Source organism: Schistocerca serialis, chromosome 2 (assembly GCF_023864345.2).
Source record: "Schistocerca serialis cubense isolate TAMUIC-IGC-003099 chromosome 2, iqSchSeri2.2, whole genome shotgun sequence".
Lineage (NCBI taxonomy): Eukaryota > Metazoa > Arthropoda > Insecta > Orthoptera > Acrididae > Schistocerca > Schistocerca serialis.
In genome coordinates this window covers 130732840-130751477 of record NC_064639.1, presented here as the reverse complement: position 1 = coordinate 130751477, position 18638 = coordinate 130732840, and the positions used below count along the sequence as shown (strand labels likewise).

At 37.9% G+C, this 18638-nt stretch overlaps 1 protein-coding gene across 1 annotated transcript in view; it reads left to right on the top strand.

Annotated features, from left to right (window-relative positions):
• Positions 1-13850, top strand: part of LOC126455777 (uncharacterized) — a 192141-nt gene extending 178291 nt beyond the window's left edge. Inside the window, exons 9-12 of the mRNA XM_050091542.1 lie at positions 1166-1276; positions 9749-9850; positions 13587-13739; positions 13787-13850. Of these exons, the coding sequence (XP_049947499.1) occupies positions 1166-1276; positions 9749-9850; positions 13587-13739; positions 13787-13850 (430 nt within the window). The remainder of the gene's footprint in view (positions 1-1165; positions 1277-9748; positions 9851-13586; positions 13740-13786) is intronic.
• The last annotated feature ends 4788 nt before the right edge of the window (positions 13851-18638 follow it).

Below are 18638 nucleotides of genomic sequence, written 5' to 3'. Positions count from 1 at the left end.
TGTTCTGTGCTGATGATTGGTGGTACTGTATACGCATAACTGTTTGAAACTAAGCCACCTTCTTAGGTGATGCCCACTATTGTCTGCTGACTACTGGTCTATGAAATGTGTTTGGAACAAGATAATCCAAAATGACAATTCATTGCAAGCACAATCTCAGTTATATTCCACTTCCTTCCTCAACAATTAAAATAAGATATCTGTTTATGTTCATGAATTATAACCTGTTTACTCTGTTTTGCCCATGGTTTTTTTCTCTGTCTTTGTTAATTTCATCCTTTTCTGATGCTTATTTGAAGCCTGGTAAAAGAATCCTTATCTCAGTAGCTGAGATCATTAATGGAAGCTACTGCAGTGACACTCAGTGTGAAGGAACAGGCTTGAATGTGGGCTGTATTTTCATCAACCAGTGTTTGACTAGGACTCCAGGTGCACATCACTGTCCTCAGTGAAATCTCAAATTGCTCTGCAGTTAAGGGAGACCATATGGCACTATTGATAGTTATTCATGCACAAGTGAGGATGTTAAGTTTTTCATTCAGAATGAAAAGGATTAGTTTCCAGTGGTTGTGAATAAATAAAACCTTCCTGTTCCATGTAACTGAGCCCCAGAGATATCCCGGCCAATTGTGCTGCATGACGTTTTGATTGATTATGAAGATTAATTGATTTTAAATTTGAACTAGAATGAGAAACTGTTTGGTTTTTTACACTTGTGTATTTTTTGTCATGTCTGTGATGAATTATCTAGTGGCTGCATTTCTAGACAGATATGGAATTTCCGTAGTATTCCTGGCACTGTATTTCTGTTAGAGGAAACACCTAGTGAGATATCACTGTTAAATGGCCTCATGTGAAATTTAAATTTTCTTGTTTATTCTCATTGTTACGCCACTTGTCCTTTGACATCCTGCATCACCATGTTTTCAGACTATTGAAGCGTGATAAAATATTTACAAATTGTGGAACTGTTGCCACAAGAGCATTCATGTATATTACAAAACATTTTGTCAATCTGTTGTCTGAGTTGCACAGTAAATCCTGTTCTGTTGTAAACATACACTGTCCATATGTTTATCATAATTACACCAGTGAATAATATACATCTTAACAAAATTTTCTGCTTCCTAATCTTTGTTTTCTATGGGATTTTTATTTCTTGCAGCTCCAACAGACAAGAAATGCCACTGCATTCTACATGTCATACTACAGCGAATGAAGCCAGTATCATTAATGAAAGTATTTCCTGTGAAAATAATTCCACTTTTAAAATCAGGTATAATGTAGTGTAAATTAAGTTTCTGGAATAACAAATATATGTTTTTGTAATGTTGTTTCCAGTTTTAAGCTATATATCTAAAAATGTATCACATTTAAAATTCTAAAACAGAAGTAATTGGAGCTGCCTAGACACATGCATCGGTACTTCTGAACTTGTTTGGAAGGTTGTGTGCAAGTTATGCTGTGCAAATTTTTCTGAAAGAAACTGCTTCAAGTGATATGCGCTGGTACATATCTAAAATGAATTTAATGATATCTCCTTTGTATAGGTTTTTCAGGAATAGTTCATAGACAGGAAGAAAGTCAAAACAATCATTTCTCAATTTTGGGAATATATAATTAAAGAGATTATTAGCATCCTACTAATGACATCACTAGGTACGTGTCAGTTCCCCACAGGCTGGAGAAAGTTAGATTACTGAATATCCTCGCTGTGATCATTCCAATGTCATGCAACATTTGAATGCAGTGGGGAAGGTTCTAAAATCCATAAATGATGACCATTTGCATCCTGTATCATTACTGGTTACGAGAAATGGTGTCTTTATGCTAATGTAAGGAAAAGAAAGGAATGGTTGAGTCGAAACAAAGCAGCAATTCCCCATACAAAGACATATGTGCGTCCACAAAAGATAATGTTGTACATCCGGTGGAACATTGATGGTGTGGTGTACTATGAAATGCTTCTCTGAGGTGAAACTATCACTGTATGACATTTATTGCCAACAACTGGAACATCTTGCAGACAAAATCCAAGAACAATGACCAGGAAGATTCCGTGGAATGGTGCTACTCCACCATAATGCCTGACTGTATTCTCCTAGACCGACAAAAAACAATATTCACAAGTTGCGTTGGGAAGTCATTCTGTACCCACCTTATTCTAAACTTGCGCCCTCAGATTTTCACATTGTATGCTCTCTATCAAACAGTTTTCAAGGAACTTACTTTCTGGATGAAAATTGCTCTGAACATGGCCCGACGAGTTCTTCATCTCAAAACCACATGATTTCTACAGTTGCGAAATCGAAAAGTTACCCCAGCATTTGTAGACTCTTGTAAATAATGAAGGAGAATATATTATTGATGGTGACTAAATTTTCTGTTATTAGTATGTGTTGTGTTTATCAAACTTATGGAAAAATGCTATGAACTTATGCACCAACCCAATACAATAGACAACATTACATTTGCGTCCATCATGGTGAGTGTGTTATTCGCAACAGATTGAACCAATTTTGTCTCTTTCTATTCCTCCATACATGATATTCTATGTACATCATGAGTGCATGCCACTAATGAGGAGTTTGGGACTTGAAATCAACATCTATCAATGTAATGGAAAAGACCCCACAGGATATACACATAAAGAGAATCAGAAAACTACTAGATAGATTGTTATGCTCCTCTGGAGTTCACATTCTGTGCGAATACATAGTTGATGCCTATACAGCCCAGAGTTGCTCACATTTTTTCGTATCTCATTTTCTGTACACTGACTCTACCTCCTCACTATTCTGTATGCCCTGCTTATAGTTTCTTTTGCTGTCTGTATCTGTCTTTTTTTTTTTTTTTTTTTTTTTAATGAATTTATAGAAAATGTTAGTTGGGTCATTCCATGTCAAATCAAACCAATTGTACTACATGATTTGAACCATGACCTCTCAGACTTGGATGATTTTTTTTTCCGGTAGTGTACCCACTAACACTAGTTTAAATTTGAAATTTCAGATTTTTCTGACCTTTGGTCTTTTAGTTTCAAGGGTTTAAAAATAAAAAAAAACCTCTGTTTTTGATCAATCGATGATTGTTTTAAAATGCTGTAGCTCAAAAACTATACAACCTAGAGAGCTCAAACTTGCACCATTGTTTTCCTCTAAGAATTCCCTTCAATTTGATATGTAACACGACTATGCTACCTAAATATGAAAATTTTAAACTACTCCAAAAAACATTTTTTTTTAATTTCCAAACTACGTACCCTCGGATTTTTTTATAAAAATTATATATGTTGTCCAGTCTAACTGACTACATGCATGCAAAATTTCAAGATGGGTTCTCAATGGGTTCTTGTATAAAGTAATATTTTACCAGCGCAATACACACTAGTGAGGTGAAAAGCAGACTATTTCTAGGCTATGAATACCAAGGTAGACCTATGTAATTCTAACAAACTTAAATTATTGTGTTAGCCTTTTTATGCAACATTACCCTCGTATTGTTTGTTAATTCATTAAATGATGTAGTGTTGTTTTAATTTAATGTTCATGATTCTTTTAACTATGCATCAGAAGGAAGTGAACACATTTTAATCGGTAATATACGTGCTACAAGTTAAAATTTTGAATAAAGCCACTCACCTTCATCCTTAGTTGTAAATGGCAGAGATTATCTTTTTCTTGGTTTTCCAGTGTTATTTGTAATCATTTACAACAAGTTCCTTATATTAGAAATTGGCATATAAGTAATTTCACTTGGGAAAAAGATTAACTTGTTGATATTTGCGTGGATAGAACAGTATTTATAATACTAATTGGTATTTACAAATTTAATACACATGGTATTTATACAACTTAGTGTTTAGTGATGGTAGGTGTAACATAATTTCAATGTGCTTCTTTTATGATCTTTTAAGATATTTTTCCAAAACAAGAGTAGACAACTTCATTTCTTTAGCACTTAAAGTGTGGGTTCTCCCCGTAGCTGTTGTTGGATTCGCTGTTTGTAAAAGAGTATTTCCTGGGACATCTAATATATCTCTTAAGACTGGACTGGACCCTTTGGGTGTAAAAAATTTATTCGGTACATGTTATTGTATTTTTCTTCAATACATCCTAACCACCAAGTGTCATCATATGCTACTGTCACAAAACTAGCAGCAATATTTTCCATATGTGACTGTGTTATTTGGTTCAATGTTGTCACATATTCAAGAGACTCATCCAGACTAAAATGATAAGGCTTGACAGTAATTTGACTCTCTGTGCAGGGTTTATATGAGTGAAACTTTTGTGTTCCCACAATCGCTTTTGATTCACTAAACCGAGGAAGTAGGTATTCGTTGGTCAGTTCATAGTCCTCTGTTGTGCAATATTCAAAGTCAATGTGTTCCATGGCAAATAAATAAAGTGATCTGGGTGTTAAGATTTGTTGGTCATATGGCCTTTGTAAGCTGGCTTCAGCAGCTAGCTGCTTAACAGTTCCGCCAAGGCCATCGCATGCACTCTTGCCATGGGATGTTGCAAAGAACTCCCACTCTGCCTCAACTTCAAAATCAGTTTTATGCAAACACAAATTAAGGAAGTTTTTCTTATTTTTATATTGTGCAGCACTACCATCAGAAAAGTAAGTAATCCTTTTAAGTGCAAAAGGCAAGGTTTGCTTTATGATTTCTAGCAGTTTTTTCTGGAATACATAGAAACCAGGCAATCTGATATGAGGACATACTGCAGATGTTTTAGTTTTCCCTCCCATTTATAATATATGATGAAAGGATGCAGTGTAGCTCAGGTGGTAGTCCAGTGGAGTGATTGTGTTTCATCTTGTACTACGAAAGAGTAGTTCTCTCCAAAATCACAGTTTACTACTACATGGCCTTCAGTTAAATTGTCCTTGATTTTGCTGTAGTATTCTTTCTGCTGACTAGCTATAAATGAATGAGTTTTTACCTTCATTAGAGTGTCCAAAAACTCATCCATAAAGTCATCAGTACTTTTAAAATTGCACCCGTTACATCAAGGTGGCCATAAGCGGGGTAGTGGCCAAAACTAGAGCCTTGACCCTATATGAAAATCTCATGGTTTTTTAAATAAAAAGTGAATGTTGTATAAAATAATAAGATTCTTAAGTTATTATTTTTTTATGTATTTTATTTATGTATTTTTATGTATTTTCGCATTAAAATATCATTTAATGAATTATCAAACAATAAGAGGGTAATGTTACATAACATGATAATTTAAGTTTGTTAGAATTACATAGGTCTACCTTGGTATTCATAGCCTAGAAATAGTCTGCTTTTCACCGCACTAGTGTGTATTGCGGTAGTAACATATTACTTTATACAAGAACCCATTGAGAACCCATCTTGAAATTTTGCATGCATGTAGTCAGTTAGACTGGACAACATATATAATTTTTATAAAAAAAATCCGAGGGTACGTATTTTGGAAATTAAAAAAAAATGTTTTTTGGAGTAGTTTAAAATTGTCTGATTTAGGTAGCATAGTCGTGTTACATATCAAATTGAAGGGAATTCTTAGAGGAAAACAATGGTGCAAGTTTGAGCTCTCTAGGTTGTATAGTTTTTGAGCTACAGCATTTTAAAACAATCATCGATTGATCAAAAACAGAGGGTTTTTTTTTTATTTTTAAACCCTTGAAACTCAAAAACAGAACGTCAGAAAAATCTGAAATTTCAAATTTAAACTAGTGTTAGTGGGTACATTACCTGAGAAAAAATTCATCCAAATCTGAGATATCAAGGTTCAGACTGTTAGTTGATTTGAGATGGAATGACCCAGTTGTCTTTCAATCTCGGCCATGCATTCATACTCTTAATTTCACTGTATGTTCCAAATGTGTTGTTGGAATTAGCCAGAATTACACATTCACCCTAGGAATTGACACTGAAGGTAACTTTGTGTGACTGCTCCATAATTGTGTATATTATCTTCAGCAATGTTGTTGGTGAGAGAATATTCTTTCCCCTTTTTGCATTGCTTCAAGTTTTTTTCTCCGCATATATTAGCGACATCATATTGATGAGGAGAGGAGTCTGCAGGACTGTTGTTCAGTACAGTAAGTTATGTTGTGGTAACAGGTCCATTAAAATAACAATCATAACATGCTCACATGACTATTACAATAATATTTATGGCATGCTAACGTAATTTTATAATGGCTAAATTGCGGGCAAGATTTGCTGGCTACAATTTTGATAGATAACTACTTCCAGGGCTGATATAGGTTGAAAACATTCAACAAGGTGGTTTAAGATAACTACTTCCGGGGCTGATATAGGTTGAAAACATTCAACAAGGTGGTTGAATTTTGTTATTTCCAATACAGGAAAAGCTGTTTCTGATGGGTAAGGTAAGGAGATATTGGTTGTGAACTGCGTGTTGTACCCAGTTACGTTTGCTATGGTAGATGATAGGGTAGATGCACCAAGGAAGACGGAACTAGATCTGTGGCAAGGTATGTGATAGCTTGGAGAATATTATGTATAGGGACTTCAGCTCTGTTGGAAAAAGGTGAAAAGTTACGTTGAACACAAGAAAAGATGTGTCTGTGGAATGAGGTGTAGATAGTATAATGTAATTTTAAAAGTAAGGAAATATTTAATTTTTTATATTGAATCCAATGTTGTGCAGTATAAAACAAGCCTAAGCAGTTGAAGATTGAGAGAGAATAGAAAAAGAATGTTAAAGAGTGTCTAATTGTGTGGTAGAAATAAAGCAGGGTTCATATGTTTCGTTAAGTACTTAATTTTTATAGTGTGCAATAAAAGTCCTTATTTTGTCTCTTTTTTAGAAAATTACGGTCCTTATTTCTGTTTGGCAATTATATTCAAACTTAAAAGTCGATTAACTTGGCAAAGTTAAAAAGGTAAAGAAAGGACTGCATGTATAGGCTGAAAGCCAAACAGTTGTGAGGGTCAGCTCAGCAGCTGATGTGTAAGGCAAGAGGAGTAAGGCTTATCCCTGTCTTTAGGCATGTAGGATAAGAGTGGGGCTACGATTATAAGCAGTACTGGCAACTAACACCATTTGCTGTATGTAAACTCATTACTGCAGTGTCAGTGGTGGGAGATACTATACGTTGGCACCAATGACAAGGGGTGTGGAAACCTCAACTAATCAGTACACCTGTGACAGAGTGTCAATCTGTGATTTATCTGCCATCCCTACTTGCAACACATGTTTGGTGGAAACACTGACAACAGTAAAATCATACTGTTGGGAAAGGAATGTCTTGAGGGCTGAAGTAATTTTGGCAATGAAATGTGAATCAAATTATGATGTTGGGTTGGGTTGTTTGGGGGAAAAGACCAAACTGTGAGGTCATCGGTCTCATTGGATTAGGGAAGGACGGGGATGGAAGTCGACTGTGCCCTTTCAAAGGAACCTTCCAATCATTTGCCTGGAGCAACTTAGAGAAATCACGGGAAACCTAAATCAGGATGGCCAGACGTGGGATTGAACTGGCGTCCTCCCGAATGCGAGTCCAATGTGCTAACCACAGCACCACCTCGCTCAGTCAAATTATGAAACACTCCACTTACTCTTGCAGCTTTACAGTACATGATTCTTTTGAAAGAAGTGCTCAAACTTCTGAATGGGACATAGATATTTTCTTAAAAAGTTTGTATTATTTATTTCATGACTCACTGCAACAGTTGAAACATACATGGAACTTTCAAATTCGGAGAAAGTGGGCCTGAAATTTTGGCACAGTAGAAAATCTTCCTGAAGCTCTGAGGGCTCTGAAAATTTTGGATGACATTTCTCTGTTTGTTGCTAATGGAGAAAAGGGGAAAATTGCCAAGCCAGCTTCCAATTCATATAAGGTTGTTTCATCAGCAGTGAAGGACAAGTTACTAAAAATAAAAATTAAACAATGGAAAATCCAGGAAGGAATGTGACAATATTAAAGAAGGAAAGTTGCTATTCGTGATATAACAGAGGTACTGAGTTGCAGATAGGCACAACAAAAAGATTCTCACAATTATAGGTTTCGGCCATTAAGATCTTTGTCAATAATAGGCACACACATTTATGCAAACACAACTTGCTCACACAACTGCAGTCTAAGGCAAGTGGTTTATTGACAAAGGCCTTAATGGCCAAAAGCTATAATTGTGAGAATATTTTTGTTGTGCCTATCTGTGACTCACAAGGGGAAGGCCTCAGACACGGCCAACCGATTCGGCTCTAATTTGGCAGGTCGCTTGTGTACAACTTTAACGAAAGACTCAAAAGGTCAGTGCCCCCACGATTTTGAGAAAATCACCCCTGAAGGTTATGACGATCAATCTACTCAAAATTGGAGGGATCGATTGACAATTGTAAATAGAGCATTTTTCATCATCAGGTATGGGGTCCGCAAACGCAAACCTTTCCAGAAATCAAGGAAAGAAACTTTTACAACTGTCGCTTCTGTACCCACATGGTAAATCAGTGTGTTCGGTCAGAGAGCTGGTTGGCCTCTGTAATTAAAAAAAAAAAAAAAAAAAAAAAAAAACTTTGTCGAAGAATCAATAAACGAACTTGAATGGATGTCATGTGACTTCCGCAACGACCAAACCCAACAATCAACAACGAACAAAATGGTAAAAAAAAGAAACAGAAAAAAAAACGTAACTGTCTGGGAATCAGAAAACCCAGGTTCGAATCTCGAAGAAACCTAGTGGATGTTATTCTTTTTGTTTGTATTTTTCCTTATCTCAATTGATAGGGGTAGGAGGGTTATTTGCCTACCTTATTATTATCATTCCTTATTGATTTACTTACCTTATTAACCCTCCTATACCTATCAACAGAGATATGGAAAAATACAAACGAAAAGAACATCCACTAGGTTTCTTCAAGATTCGAACCCGGGTTCTCCGATTCCCAGCCAGTTACCTTGGCTGTTGCGCTATCGGTGCTGTCGATGAAAAGCGTTTACCATGTGGGTACAGAAGCGGCAGTTGTAAAAGTTTCTTTCCTCGATTTCTGGAAAAGTTTGCATTTGCCGACCCCATACCTGATGATGAAAAATGCTGTATTTACAATTATCTATCGATCCCACCAATTTTGAGTCGACTGCTCGTCATAACATTTAGGGGTGATTTTCTCAAAAAAGCAGGGGTGTTGACCCAAAATATCTTAGATTCCTTCGTTTTAGGTTGTACGCAAGCGACCTGCCAAATTTGAGTCGAATCGGTTGGCCGTGTCTGAGGCCTTCCCCTTGTCAGCATCACGCTATATGGTGAGTAGCAACTTTCCTTCTCTAATATTGTTAAAAATAAAAATTCAATTTTATATTGCTGTGGCGTAGATTGTTCAACACTTTTTGACTATATATCAATCTGACATCTGTAAATAACCTTAATCCTTGTAGATTGTCATGCAGCATATACAAACTTGTATACAAGTTGTCATGCAGATGGCAAACTATGATCTCTCCATAGCATAGGAGTGACTTCCTTATTTACTGTTGTTAATTAAAATATGTTAAAGAGACATTTAGAAGGAATGATATAGTCTCATTATAAACAGAAAGTAATTGCTAGGTTTTTCCCTGTGGTTGAATATATTAAGAATTATTGTGCCTAGGTTATCAGTCCTGAATAGTAGATCAAATTTGATTGGAACACTTGAAGGGCTGGTGAACAACAGTGAAGACAATGTCATGAGACAATATTCTTTGTGTTTCTTTTGTATAGACTGATTAATTACAGCATTATTGATCATAATTGCAGAGATGCAAGTGGAGATCAGGTGAATGATGATAGTTATCATCATTCCTTTCAGAAACTTGAGCGACCCATGCCTATAATACTCCATGCGCACAGACCACTTTTGTAAGTATTGTCACACTTTTTTTACTGTGTGTTTTTGTTTTAATTTTTAATTTACTGAAAAAATTATGTGTTGCACATGTTGGCTTAGCTTCACAACATAATGTAATGGTATAAAATAATACAGCGATTGGTGCTATTTTTGTAATTTACAGAATAACAGGCCTACAATTTTAATATTGGAATCTGATACTAAATTTACCCTCAATGTACTTTAGTTCGACATTTAGTAGTTTCTGGCATATGGTAGCAAAAGACTTTTCTATTGTTCTTTGTCCATTCCAGTGACCTTGAACGCGATGAAGTTTTTGAATGCAGCAATCGGAAGACATAATTATTTTTATATTTAGTTGATGACTTAAGACCAATACAATTACGAATGTTGCCCTAGCTTAGTTGCATGATTGTTTGAGTGTAGACCAATTTTGAAGTAGTGGAAGGATCTGTCACACGCTGTATCTGTATTAATAGAATTTCACTTGCCAGTTATTAGATAAAACTGGCTGAAAAATATTCCTCTTTGAGAAGAAAAAAAAGCAAATATGCTCCTCTTTAAAAGACTCTGACTGAAAACTGGGGCATCAGCTGTCTCATTCCACCTTTGTCACCAAAAATTTTGGCTTGCGAATATATTTGTGCTCTTATAATGCAGACTGTTCTAAATCCTTTTACACAGTCTCTATTTGTTGTGAAGGTTCCATACTCAGCATCTGCCTTTCACTGCTCACTGTCGGATCTCCCATTGTCTCCTTCTCTTTGTCTGTCTCTCCCACTGTCACTGTCTTCACCCCTTTCTCTCACTCTTCTATATCACTGCCTCCTTTTCTGACACTTTCACTGTCTCTTCGTCCTACTGCCATTGGCTCTGTCCCATTGTATTTCTCTCACTTAGCCACTGTGTCTTTCTTCCTCTCTGACCGCCATTGTCTTCTCCACATATGTGTCCTTGGGAATGGTTTCCAGATTAAGTCAGCTTGTGTAGGTATGAAGTGCCCATTATACTGAGACAGCATGTCATAAAGTTTTATTGGTGAAAACATACAACCAAAACATAGTTTGGTGACCTCAGAAACCTTGTGATGACAACAGAGCACTTTCCATGTGTTCATTATGTAAAATAAAACTCATTTATTCATCAGACTAAATATTACATGTATAAGTACTGTAACTTTGAATCTCTGGATATCAGTGTTTGATAGTGATATCAAAAAATGTTCCAAGGTACCCCAGAAACATCATCTTCAGAAAATATGGTAAAAATTTCGACGATTATATAAATTATAGAAGTGACCATCTGTACAGTTTGTACTTTTCTTGCCAAAATATTATGGTGTTTCATGTGTAGCTTGATAAAGGATAAATATTTTTGAAAACAGTGTTTCTGTATAACTGTCTGAACAGTGTATAGTTACAATTTAAACCAATTTCTGTTATTAGTAATTTGCGGCCCAAGGCGCAGAAATAATGAACAACCATTTTTATGCAGAAGTATGGTAACTTTGAACCTCTCGATCTCAATAATGTATACTGATATTGAAAAAATTTTTGAAGTTAGAAGTGGTCATCCTACAATTGGTACTTTCGGTACCCAAAAATCATGGGTTTTTGGGGGGGTTTCTCAGGAACCGCCATGAACAAATGGTGTTTTTGTAAACCACCTAAGGCCTCCACTTTCCTCAGTTTGCCTTTGCTGGAGGAGTGTTTAAATATTGACCCCATACTTAAGGTAGCTACAGTATGCCTGTTCTTCTAATGGGTACACTATGTGATCAAAAGTATCCAGACACCCCCCAAAAACATATGTTTTTCATATTAGGTGCATTGTGCTGCCACCTACTGCCAGGTATTCCGTATCAGCAACCTCAGTACTCATTAGACATCATCAGAGAGCAGAATGGGGTGCTCCACGGAACTCACAGAATTCAAACGTGGTCAGGTGATTGGGTATCACTTGTGTCATATGTCTGTATGTGAGATTTCCACACTCCTAAACATCCATAGATCCACTGTTTCCGATTTGATAGTGAAGTGGAAATGTGAAGGGACACTACAGCACAAAAGCGTACAGGCCGACCTCGTCTGTTGACTGACAGAGACCAATGATAGTTGAAGAGGGTCGTAATGTGTAATAGGCAGACATGTATCCAGACCATCACACATGAATTCTAAACTGCATCAGGATCCATTGCAAGTGCTATGAGAGTTAGGTGGGAGGTGAGAAAACTTGCATTTCTTGGTCGAGTGGCTGCTCATAAGCCAGACATCACGCCAGTAAATGCCAAACAACGCCTCGCTTGGTGTGAGTAGCACAAACATTGGACAACTGAACAGTGGAGAAACGTTGTGTGAAGTGACGAATCACAGTACACAATATGGTGATCTGATGACGGTATGATGTGGGTATGACGAATTCCTGGTGTGCTAGTGTGTGTAGTGCCAGCAGTAAAATTCGGAGGCAGTGGTGTTATGGTGTGGTCGTATTTTTCATTGAGGGGGCTTGCACCCCTTGTTTTGCATGGCACTCTTCACAGCACAGGCCTACATTGATGTTTTAAGCACCTTCTTGCTTCCCACTGTTGAAGAGCAATTCAGGCAAGGCGATTGCATCTTTTAACACGATCGAACACCTGTTCACAATGCAAGGCCTGTGGCGGAGTGGTTATATGACAATAACACCCCCGTAATGGACTGGCCTGCACAGAGTCCTAACCTGAATCCTATAGAACACCTTTGGGATGTTTTGGAACGATGACTTCGTGCCAGGCCTCATCGACCGACATCGATACCTCTTAATGCAGCACTCCGTGAAGAATGGGCTGCCGTTCCCCAAGAAACCTTCCAGCACCTGATGAATGTATGCCTACGAGAGTGGAAGCTGTCATTAAGGCTAAGGGTGGGCCAACACCATATTGAATTCCAGCATTACTGATGGAGGGCGCCATGAACTTGTAAGTCATTTTCAGCCGGGTGTCAGGATACTTTTGATCACGTAGTGTATACAATCAGTCACTAGGCAAAGGGTTATCCAAAACACTTGACCCTTTATCTCTGCAATCAACTGAACCTTGAGATATGACCACCTGAAATATTGCATTTTCATGTGTGACTTTTTGCACTGTATTGATACCATGCACTGATTTATTTAGAGAATCAGTTGATATAGGGTTTGACTGAACGCTTGTTTTAAAATTTCTGAGAAGAAAGTGTGAATCATTAATTTGTGATCATAAGGCATCCAAATTTCAGAAATGACTGTTAGTACATACCCGTGTACCAAAGTACCTGTATTTAATGCAGTTGTGTGATGCCCAAGTATCTGTATTGAATGCAATTGTTTGGAGCTGTCTTCGCTAGTTGATATGGCCTACTACTTCAATTTGTTTTGTTGTAGTTAACCAATAATTAAATGTAAGAATCTTTTTCATGTTGGAGTAATTTTTGATATGCAGAAGTTAATAATGTGAATATGAACACTGTTTAGCAAGTAGAATGTAAGTTATTGATTGTTTGGTTTAAGAGAACTTCAAAAAATATTTGTTTTAAAATATTTTTTGAATCTTTAAGATCGATGATGTAGGAATGCTATGTGCACTTCCACACTGATTTTGACATCTTTGTTAGTTAGAATTACTCAGAAGATAATATCTGTTTGGTAGGTATAGCTTCATAATTTGTTACTCTGAAATGTTGATAATTTTCCCACTTTTAAAAATCTTAACATTAGTTCATTGTGTTTCAGAAGTGCTACTATCAATGGACCACAAACAAGTATGGGAGTTGGTGCAAATGGTGCAGTACTGGAACAAAACACAATCTCATCTGATGAAAATCCAGTTGACAATAGAAGGTGCTGTGCTATCTGCAATGGTCATTTTGTTTTCAGTTTCTTTGTGTCTGTGTGCCGGTACTAAGTTTTATTCAAAACCAATTTTGATACAGGTGCACAAGCTCAGGAATAGTTGAGAAAAAGGTAGAGAGTATCAGTGCTTCTAGCCAGAGGTAGTGCCCTACATAGACTGCAGTAAGGAGGAGGAGAAACTATCACCACTTAACTATTCAGTTGGTCTCACATAAAACAAGAAAATTAATAAGCCTGATAAAGCTTTACTTTGACCTGTCTTTTGTCCTCAGCACACTGTTAACTCTGTGGAATTGAATTATTAACTGCTATGCCATTTTTTCTCCTCCACAATTCTTTTCTCCACCCTGATCGAGACTTTGGAGTGACTTTTGTACCACCTAATCAAAAAAATTCCCTTTTATTTTTTTCTATCGGTTACTGCCTTTTCAACAAAACTACTATCTTTAAGCTTTGTATATCTACCTACAATCTTTATTTTGTGTGTATGGGGAGGGGAGGATGTTCTCTCTCTACTCCAAGCATTTTTGTTTCAGAAAATCATGGGTCTCTTCAAATTTTGTATGTCTACCATTCTCACTTGTGTTTGTTTTCATGGTGACAAGTTGTCCCTAATATATCAAATGGGAACTTTTCTTGCACTTCTTTCACAAAATGTTTGACACCATGTGTAGAACTGATCAGCAGTTGACAATAACATCTCTCTCTCTCTCTCTCTCTCTCTCTCTCTCTCTCTCTCCCCCCCCCCCCCCCCCCCCTCATATGTGTGTGTGTGTGTGTGTGTGTGTGTGTGTGTGTTCCCCAAACCCAAAACCATCGAATGGAAATTTTGTTGGGGTTGCTTTAAGCCAAAAATTTTGATTATTATTCAGACATGTTTTTACGAGTAAAACAAATTTTTCATAATCATGTTTTGAAATAAAAGGACAACTTTCTCCATAGTGTCATTATGGGTGCCTACAATGTGGATCACTATTATCGGGTATTTTATACTTCACCATTAGACATCAGTTTGCCAAATCAACTGCTAGAGAGAGCACTAAGAACTACAAATCACCAAAAACTAAAAACCAATACCCCCAGAGTTACCTTATAACCTATTGATGAGTCACTTTTGTACTTCCTGAAAGAATGAAGTATCCAATAGTAACACACATTCATAAAGGTGAAGATAAGTGCGTCAGGATATTGAAACCTCTCCCTGAGAGAAACATTTTTTAACAGCAGCTCAACTTGGCTTTCGTTAATACTTCTGTACTGAGAAGGTTACGCATTTCCTCAAGAACTCACTTGTGGCAGAACTAAACAATGAAAATTACCCCGTTGGCATTTTTCTATGATGTGCCAAGTCTTTGTGTAGACTATGTAATTCTGCAAGGGAAATTAAAAAGGTATGGCATTTCAGAATTGTCGCTTGCATGGATGGAGGCTTATACACTGGTGTGCAAAACTTAAGGATGAAAGTAACTTTTGCATGATGTGTCACTGCCAAGTAACACAATTGATTTGGCATTGCATGCTGTGCGTTTTGATCCCACACTAGTCACAAGGTTGGTAAGGAGTTCTTGTGGTAGGATGTTTCATTCCTCCACCAGCACAGTTGACAACAGCTGGATAGTCATTGGTGCATGTGGATGTGGTGCAATACGTCTCCCCAACCTGTGCCACATGTGCTCAGTGGGATTTATGTCGGGGGAACAGGCAGGTCAGTCCATTCATCAAATATCCTCTTGCTTCAAGAGCTCTTCCACCTGTGCTGTTTGATGCAGTCGCACATTGTCATCCATAAAAGTGAAGTCAGGGCCAAATCCAACTGTAAAAAGTTGCACTTGAGCAGGAGTACAGTATCACAATAACATTGACTAATAGCTGCACCGTGTTCAAAGATTTGGAGGTCAGCACATCCTTGCGTCATTATGTCTTCCCCCACTGTAACGTGGATCGCCAATATGATTATGTTCGACAGTGTTCCTGGATGTGTTATGTATTCCCACCTCTCGCCATATGAGGATATGTTGAGAATTGCTCTTCAGTCTGAATCTGCCCTCATCCGAGAAAAGCTTGCAACCCCACTCGTCATTAGTCCAGTCCCTATGCCCTTGTCTCCATCCACACCGATGTTTGGGTGACAGTGCAACATAATGTTCTGGTTGTCAGGAAGGAGACCACCCCAGTGTAGGCATTGTGCCATTGTAGAACGTGCGAGTGTGTGCCTTGCAGTCCTGTTAAATGTGGTTGCAAATGTACATGCTGTTTTAGGTGGGTTTCTTCATGCCTGTTGCACAATGTAGCAGTCATCTTCTACTGTAGTTGACCAGGGCTGACCACCTCATTCCCTTTGGGCAACAGTGCCTGTGGTTCGGAACACTCCCCACACACATGAAACAATGCCGTGAGCAATACCAAACTAGTGGCCTCACTCATCCTTCTAGTTTCCTGGATTCTTCTCCATGTGAAGTCATGCAAATGTTGCCTCTGGGCCATGTTGTAATGAAGAATACCACCACATCACACTTTAAATACTCACTGATCGATACATGTTGTCTTTTCCCGCTTCCTCAACTGCCTCGTGTTGCATGGCCAGCCCCATTTGGCACTACAATCATACTGACCTCACACCATGTGATGTCCAGCTTTCTGGACACGCTTAGAAGACTTGTGGCAACATTATTGTACATTTTCATCCATTCCCACCATGTTGTTGTTATGTTATGTTTATCAAACAAAGGGAACTCCAGGTAGGATAACAACAATGTAGGAAGAGATAGATTGCTACTTATTGTAAAGATGACAAGCTGAGTTGCAGACAGGCACAACTAAAGAACACTTACACAAAAGGATTTGGCCTCAGTCTTTGTTGGACAAAGAGAAACACACACCATTAATTCACACAAGCAACCACACCTCATGCACACAAGACCGCCAACTCTAGAAGCATTCTGGCCCAAGCTGCCAGAGTTGACAGTCATGTGGGCATGAGGTATGCTAGCTTGTGTGAATGAACGTTGTGTGTTTCTCTTTTTCCATTGATGGCTGAGGCCAAATGCTTATATGTAAGTGTCTTTTAATTGTCAATATTATGAAAAGGATACATTGCTACTAACTATATATCAGAGATGCTGAGTCACAGATAGGCACAACAAAAAGACTGTCAAACAAGTAAGCTTTTGGCCAAGTAAGTCTTCATCGGAATCAAACAACATGCACATTCACACAACAAACACACGCACACATGTGCACACAACTCACAAATGACCACAGCCTCTGGCTGCCGAGGCCAAAGTGGCACAGCTAGAGACTGTGGTCATGTGTGTGTGAGATGCATTTGCGTGAGTGTGTGTGCATGTTGTCCGATAGCAGTTAAGGCCTTTTTGGCCGAAGGCTTACTTGTTTGAGAGTGTTTTTGTTGTGCCTATCTGCAACTTAGCATTCCACTATTTAGTGAGTAGTAATATATCCTTTTCATAATATTATCATTTCCATTGTGGATTTTTATCATTGTGTGTCTTTTAATTGTGCCTGTGTGCAACTAACCTAACCTAACCTAACCTTAGGTATGGTGCCCCACATGGTTCAGTGTTTGGTCCGCTCCTGTTCTAAAGGTGATAGCTGTGTGTGGAGCAGGAGTGGTAAGGTATTGGACTCCAGAAAGCAAAGATATTGCAGAGCAAAAACTTGAACTTCCAAGTAAGCTTGAGTAGTTTAAAAAATGTGAAAACTGTACAGCTACTAAAGCTGCAAAGCATTTTTCAAGACAATTTAACAGAATTGAAAGAAGAGAAATGCTCTTCAATTAAAAGATAAAGTTGTGATACCATTTGCAAGATTCACAGGCAGAATAAAACTTCAAAGATTAAAGGCAGTATCAGAATTATAATCTGCTTCTTTGTAGTAAGCCTGCTGTTTCAACAAGTGTGCGGGTAATATGTAACAGTGGTGACATGGGATATCACGGTACCAAAACAAAACTTATGAAACTACCTAGGTGTGACTGTAGGGGCATTGCCACTCAACAGCACCTTCTGTGAACCAAAAGAAGAAAAAATACCTTCCAGGTGCCAAACAATATTACCAGGGGTCATCCCCCAGTTAGGGGGATATCTGTTCCCGCTCCCGGTCTGGGGTAGCATCCCCAAGTAATTGACAGACAACTTGTTCACAGGGTTCTGTTCCCGATTAGGTCTCAACAAACCTCTACTGGTATTTGTTTTAGGCTGCTTCACACACTTAACAACATTCTGTACATCGAGCCACAAGCTTCCTCACGTCTAAATTTAACATGGACCATGTTAGATGGTTCTTAATTTTTTGAATCATTTTATTAGTCTCTAAGTTTGCTCCTCCTGAGACATACTACTTACGACATCAGCCATTTGGTTATCAGAATCTTTTATATACCTCACTGAAAGCTTAAATGCAGACATGTGAACTACTCACTGGGCTATTCTCCTGGCTTTTTAGGGCCTTGCCAAAACCTAGCTCAGCCCTTGATCAAGTCATCAGTATACAGCATTTATGCTCGAGATAGAAGCAAAACTTCTCTAAACAAATGAATATTTGATTTCAGGAATGGACAAGTACTTGAGGCGTAAGCAGTAGTCTGAAGTTCCCCATCTTACTTCTAAAGCAGAACTGCTGCTACCCCGGCATTGGATGCGTGCATTTAAAACAAATTCGTTCCCAAAATCTGGGATTGCTAGTACCGGTGCATTACTTAGAGCCTGTTGGCTCTGAGACTAGCAAAAAACATCACACCTCGTCACATCCTTGGGCATGAAACTCATAATATACTCATACATATACTAGCAATTGCTATACACAGGAGTTCCATGTAACAGTTAAGAGCTTGTGCTAAGAGAGCAGAGTGCTGCTTGACCTTAAATGTAGTCAGTTTTTGGAGTACAACATGTTGGTAGCCTTGAAGACTGTTAC